The sequence below is a fragment of the Entelurus aequoreus genome, linkage group LG26 (genome assembly GCF_033978785.1).
Source record: "Entelurus aequoreus isolate RoL-2023_Sb linkage group LG26, RoL_Eaeq_v1.1, whole genome shotgun sequence".
NCBI classification, from domain to species: domain Eukaryota; kingdom Metazoa; phylum Chordata; class Actinopteri; order Syngnathiformes; family Syngnathidae; genus Entelurus; species Entelurus aequoreus.
The window spans coordinates 5,880,882-5,888,856 of record NC_084756.1 but is presented as its reverse complement, the minus strand read 5'-3'; the positions used below and the strand labels follow the sequence as shown (position 1 = coordinate 5,888,856).

At 32.6% G+C, this 7,975-nt stretch overlaps 1 protein-coding gene across 1 annotated transcript in view; it reads right to left on the bottom strand.

The window, feature by feature from the left end:
* LOC133643191 (tetraspanin-2-like) overlaps positions 1–7,975 on the bottom strand; it is a 33,628-nt gene that overhangs the window by 2,713 nt on the left and 22,940 nt on the right. The window contains exons 3-5 of the mRNA XM_062037615.1: positions 3,217–3,314; positions 1,408–1,482; positions 807–887 (exon numbers count right to left, since the gene is read on the bottom strand). Coding sequence (XP_061893599.1) covers positions 807–887; positions 1,408–1,482; positions 3,217–3,314 — 254 coding nt within the window. The remainder of the gene's footprint in view (positions 1–806; positions 888–1,407; positions 1,483–3,216; positions 3,315–7,975) is intronic.

The window sequence follows — 7,975 nt, the reverse complement described above, 5'->3', positions numbered from 1 at the left end:
GATATATATGATGAATATGATAAATAAATATAATATGACACATGATGAATATGATAAATAAATGTGATACTTATGACAAAAAATATGATGATTTTGATAAATATGACACATATGATGAATATGATAAATAAAAATGATACGTATGATGAATATGATGAATCAATATGATAAAAATATGATGATTATGATAAATCATACATATGATAAATATGATGAATATGATAAATCAACATGATGAATATGAATATGATAAATATGAATATGATACATATGTTAAATATGATACATACAAATATGATGATTATGATAAATATCATGAATGTGATGAATATGATAAATATGATACATATGATGAATATGAACATTATAAATAAATAGAATACATATGAATATGATACAATATGATGAATATGATAAATATGATACATATGATGAATATGAACATTATAAATAAATAGAATACATATTATGAATATGATACAATATGATGAATATGATAAATAAATGTAATAAATATGAATGTGATGAATATGATAAATATTATAAATGTGATAATTATCATTAATATTTTAATATGATAAATATGATGAATATGATGAATACGACAAATATGATGAATATGATGAACATGATAAATGTGAGGAATATAAATATGATAAATATGATTTTATGATTAATATGATGATTATGGAAAATAAGATGATTATGATGAATATGATAAATATAATGACAAATTATGATTATGATAAATATGATGAATATAAATAACAAATATGAGCCATAAAGAAGTGAAGAGAGTATCTCACAGTTGTGTGATAGATGACTGAAATGTTGCTTGTGTTGTCTCTGATGGACGTGCTGTAGTACTTTTGGACCTCCTCCACTATCTGTACATATACATGGAAATATACATCTTTATATACCTGGAAATATACATTATATACATGTAAATATACATTATATACATCTTTGTATACCTGGAAATATACATTGTATACATGTAAATATACATTATATGCATCTTTATATACCTGTAAATATACATTATATACATCTTTATATACCTGTAAATATACATTATGTACATCTTTATATACCTGTAAATATACATTATATACATCTTTATATACCTGTAAATAAACATTATATACATCTTGATATACCTGTAAATAAACATTTTATACATCTTTATATACCTATAAATATACATTATATACATCTTTATATACCTGTAAATATACATCACGTTCATGTTTATTATTATTATGATTATTGTTTACCTGTAAATATAAATACTATACATGTTTATATTCAGTATATTATTATTATGATTCATATTGTTTACCTGTAAATATCAATAATATACATGTTTATATTCAGTACATTATTATGATTATGATTGTTTACCTGTTCTTTGTTGATGAATCCAAACACGCCTGCTGTGATCTCTGCAGCAAATATGATCAGCAGACACACCAAGAACTGCAATACACAAAGTACTATTACTAACAATGTAGTACACACTATCACTAACAATGTAGTACGCACTATCAGAAACAATGTAGTACACACTATTACAAAGTACTATCACAAAGAATGTAGTACACACTATCACTAAGAATGTAGTACACACTATCACAAAGCATGTACTACACACTATCACAAAGCATGTAGTACACACTATCACAAATAATGTAGAACACACTATTACAAAGAATGTAGTACACACTATCACAAAGTACTATCACAAATAATGTAGTACACACTATCACAAAGCATGTAGTACACACTATCACAAAGATGTAGTACACTACACACTATTACAAAGAAAGTAGTATACACTATTACAAATAATGTAGTACACACTATCACAAAGTACTACACAGTATCACAAAGTGTGTAGTACACTGTATCACAAAGTAGTACACACAATCAGAAAGCATGTAGTACACCGTATCACAAAGTAGTACACACTATCAGAAAGCATGTAGTACACTGCAACGCAAAGTACTACAAACTATCACAAAGCATGTAGTACACAGTATCACAAAGTACTACACACTATCACAGCGCATGTAGTACACCATATCACAAATTACTACACACTATCACAAAGTACTACAAACTATCAGAAAGCATGTAGTACACTGCAACACAAAATACTACAATCTATCACAAAGCATTTAGTACACTGTATCACAAAGTACTACACACTATCACAGCGCATGTAGTACACCATATCACAAATTACTACACACTATCACAAAGTACTACACACTATCAGAAAGCATGTAGTACACTGCAACACAAAATACTACAAACTATCACAAAGCATTTAGTACACTGTATCACAAAGTACTACACACTATCACAAAGCATGTAGTACACAGTATCACAAAGTACTACACACTATCACAAAGCATTTAGTACACTGTATCACAAAGCACTACACACTATCACAAAGCATGTAGTACACAGTATCACAAAGTACTACACACTATCACAAAATATTTAGTACACTGTATCACAAAGTACTACACACTATCACAAAGCATGTAGTACACAGTATCACAAAGTACTACACACTATCACAAAGCATTTAGTACACTGTATCACAAAGTACTACACACTATCACAAAGCATGTAGTACACAGTATCACAAAGTACTACACACTATCACAAAGCATGTAGTACACAGTATCACAAAGTACTACACGCTATCACAAAATATTTAGTACACTGTATCACAAAGTACTACACACTATCACAAAGCATGTAGTACACAGTATCACAAAGTACTACACACTATCACAAAATATTTAGTACACTGTATCACAAAGTACTACACACTATCACAAAGCATGTAGTACACATTATCACAAAGTACTACACACTATCACAAAATATTTAGTACACTGTATCACAAAGTACTACACACTATCACAACGCATGTAGTACAACACATCACAAATTACTACACACTATCACAAAGTACTACACGCTATTACAAAGTACTACACACTATCACAAAGTATGTAGTACACTGTATCACAAAGTACTACACACTATCACAAAGCATGTAGTACACAGTATCACAAAGTAGTACACACTATCACAAAGTAGTACACAGTATAATAAAGTAGTAGACAGTACTTTGGAATGAAGTAATATTTACTTGCTTACTTAGTAAAATAAAAAGAAAAGTTGTCAACTCACTGAAGTCAGAAGACTCTGAGACTCTCTCACGGCCCCCACACTTCCCAGCAGGGCCCCCAGCATCATCAGCACTGTGGCCCCCAGCATCATGTACGCGCCTGCAAGTACCACAAACATCTAGTACTATCATGTGTACAAGTACTATCATGTGTACAACTGTAATAACTGTCATCATGTACGTGCCTGCAAATACCATAAACATGTAGTACTATCATGTGTACAACTGTAATAACTGTCATCATGTACGTGCCTGCAAGTACCATAAATATACAAACATGTAGTACTATCATGTGTACAACTGTAATAACTGTCATCATGTATGTGCCTGCAAGTACCATAAATATACAAACATGTAGTACTATCATGTGTACAACTGTAATAACTGTCATCATGTACGTGCCTGCAAGTACCATAAATATACAAACATGTAGTACTATCATGTGTACAACTGTAATAACTGTTATTGTGTACACGCCTGCAAGTACCATAAATATACAAACATGTAGTACTATCATGTATACAACTGTAATAATTGTCATCTTGTACGCGCCTGCAAGTACCATAAACATGTAGTACTATCATGTGTACAACTGTAATAACTGTCATCATGTACGTGCCTGCAGGTACCATAAACATGTAGTACTATCATGTGTACAACTGTAATAACTGTTATTGTGTACACGCCTGCAAGTACCATAAATATGTAGTACTATCATGTGTACAACTGTAATAACTGTTATTGTGTACACGCCTGCAAGTACCATAAACATGTAGTACTATCATGTGTACAACTGTAATAACTGTTATTGTGTACACGCCTGCAAGTACCATAAATATACAAACATGTAGTACTATCATGTGAACAACTGTAATAATTGTCATCTTGTACGCGCCTGCAAGTACCATAAACATGTAGTACTATCATGTGTACAACTGTAATAACTGTCATCATGTACGTGCCTGCAAGTACCATAAATATACAAACATGTAGTACTATCATGTGTACAACTGTAATAACTGTTATTGTGTACACGCCTGCAAGTACCATAAATATACAAACACGTAGTACTATCATGTGTACAACTGTAATAATTGTCATCTTGTACGCGCCTGCAAGTACCATAAACATGTAGTACTATCATGTGTACAACTGTAATAACTGTCATCATGTACGCGCCTGCAAGTACCATAAACATGTAGTACTATCATGTGTATAACTGTAATAACTGTCATCATGTACGTGCCTGCAAGTACCATAAACATGTAGTACTATCATGTGTACAACTGTAATAACTGACATCATGTATGTGCCTGCAAGTACCATAAATATACAAACATGTAGTACTATCATGTGTACAACTGTAATAACTGTCATCATGTACGTGCCTGCAAGTACCATAAACATGTAGTACTATCATGTGTACAACTGTAATAACTGTTATTGTGTACACGCCTGCAAGTACCATAAACATGTAGTACTATCATGTGTACAACTGTAATAACTGTTATTGTGTACACGCCTGCAAGTACCATAAACATGTAGTACTATCATGTGTACAACTGTAATAACTGTTATTGTGTACACGCCTGCAAGTAACATAAATATACAAACATGTAGTACTATCATGTGTACAACTGTATTAATTGTCATCTTGTACGTGCCTGCAAGTACCATAAATATACAAACATGTAGTACTATCATGTGTACAACTGTAATAACTGTTATTGTGTACACGCCTGCAAGTACCATAAATATACAAACATGTAGTACTATCATGTATACAACTGTAATAATTGTCATCTTGTACGCGCCTGCAAGTACCATAAACATGTAGTACTATCATGTGTACAACTGTAATAACTGTCATCATGTACGTGCCTGCAAGTACCATAAACATGTAGTACTATCATGTGTACAACTGTAATAACTGTTATTGTGTACACGCCTGCAAGTACCATAAATATGTAGTACTATCATGTGTACAACTGTAATAACTGTTATTGTGTACACGCCTGCAAGTACCATAAACATGTAGTACTATCATGTGTACAACTGTAATAACTGTTATTGTGTACACGCCTGCAAGTACCATAAATATACAAACATGTAGTACTATCATGTGTACAACTGTAATAATTGTCATCTTGTACGCACCTGCAAGTACCATAAACATGTAGTACTATCATGTGTACAACTGTAATAACTGTCATCATGTACGTGCCTGCAAGTACCATAAATATACAAACATGTAGTACTATCATGTGTACAACTGTAATAACTGTTATTGTGTACACGCCTGCAAGTACCATAAATATACAAACATGTAGTACTATCATGTGTACAACTGTAATAATTGTCATCATGTACGCGCCTGCAAGTACCATAAACATGTAGTACTATCATGTGTACAACTGTAATAACTGTCATCATGTACGCGCCTGCAAGTACCATAAACATGTAGTACTATCATGTGTACAACTGTAATAACTGTCATCATGTACGTGCCTGCAAGTACCATAAACATGTAGTACTATCATGTGTACAACTGTAATAACTGTCATCATGTATGTGCCTGCAAGTACCATAAATATACAAACATGTAGTACTATCATGTGTACAACTGTAATAACTGTCATCATGTACGTGCCTGCAAGTACCATAAACATGTAGTACTATCATGTGTACAACTGTAATAACTGTTATTGTGTACACGCCTGCAAGTACCATAAACATGTAGTACTATCATGTCTACAACTGTAATAACTGTTATTGTGTACACGCCTGCAAGTACCATAAACATGTAGTACTATCATGTGTACAACTGTAAAAACTGTCATCATGTACACACCTGCAAGTACCATAAACATGTAGTACTATCATGTGTACAACACTAATAACTGTTATTATGTACACACCTGCAAGTACCATAAACATGTAGTACTATCATGTGTACAACTGTAATAACTGTTATTGTGTACACACCTGCAAGTACCATAAACATGTAGTACTATCATGTGTACAACTGTAATAACTGTTATTGTGTACACACCTGCAAGTACCATAAACATGTAGTACTATCATGTGTACAACTGTAATAACTGTTATTATGTACACACCTGCAAGTACCATAAACATGTAGTACTATCATGTGTACAACTGTAATAACTGTTATTGTGTACACACCTGCAAGTACCATAAACATGTAGTACTATCATGTGTACAACTGTAATAACTGTTATTGTGTACACGCCTGCAAGTACCATAAACATGCAGTACTATCATGTGTACAACTGTAATAACTGTCATCGTGTACACACCTGCAAGTACCATAAACATGTAGTACTATCATGTGTACAACTGTAATAACTGTTATTATGTACACACCTGCAAGTACCATAAACATGTAGTACTATCATGTGTACAACTGTAATAACTGTTATTATGTACACACCTGCAAGTACCATAAACATGTAGTACTATCATGTGTACAACACTAATAACTGTTATTGTGTACACACCTGCAAGTACCATAAACATGTAGTACTATCATGTGTACAACTGTAAAAACTGTCATCATGTACGCGCCTGCAAGTACCATAAACATGTAGTACTATCATGTGTACAACTGTAATAACTGTCATCATGTACACACCTGCAAGTACCATAAACATGTAGTACTATCATGTGTACAACACTAATAACTGTTATTATGTACACACCTGCAAGTACCATAAACATGTAGTACTATCATGTGTACAACTGTAATAACTGTCATCATGTACACACCTGCAAGTACCATAAACATGTAGTACTATCATGTGTACAACACTAATAACTGTTATTATGTACACACCTGCGAGTACCATAAACATGTAGTACTATCATGTGTACAACTGTAATAACTGTTATTATGTACACACCTGCAAGTACCATAAACATGTAGTACTATCATGTGTACAACTGTAATAACTGTTATTGTGTACACACCTGCAAGTACCATAAACATGTAGTACTATCATGTGTACAACTGTAATAACTGTTATTGTGTACACACCTGCAAGTACCATAAACATGTAGTACTATCATGTGTACAACTGTAATAACTGTTATTATGTACACGCCTGCAAGTACTAATAGTATTAACTGCAAAAAAGTACTAAATTTATTTTAAAGTATGTACAAAATATACCAGTAAGAAAATATTTATTATTTACAACATTAAACAACTTTGGTTGGCTTCAAAACTCCTTCAGAGGTTTTGTTCATTAAAATGGATGCTTTTGTCATTTAGGAGCTTTTATTTTGTAGGTGATACTTCCGGTTCTGCTTACGCTACTTTCGACACTTGACTGATTGAATGTTTGTTGAGCTCAGTCGTCGATCAGTGAGTCTTCTTCGCCTTCAGGAGACATGTTGCAAATATTCACGGCTGCGTGGATGTTTATGCGTGTAAGATACACTCGGCTAGTATTATTATTATTATTATTATGATATTTTAGTGATATTTTAAGGCGACACCACCCATTTTGGTACCGATCCGAAAACAACTGCATCAACTTTTTAAAGACAGAATGTAAATGTGACCTTAATTGAATCAGTTTGAGCAGGATTACAATTTAGTTACACAACAATCATTACAAATAACACTTTATGAGCCTCTTAACAACTTTTAAAGGCCTACTGAAAGCCACTACTAGCGACCACGCAGTCTGATAGTTTATATATCAATGATGAAATCTTAACATTGCAACACATGCC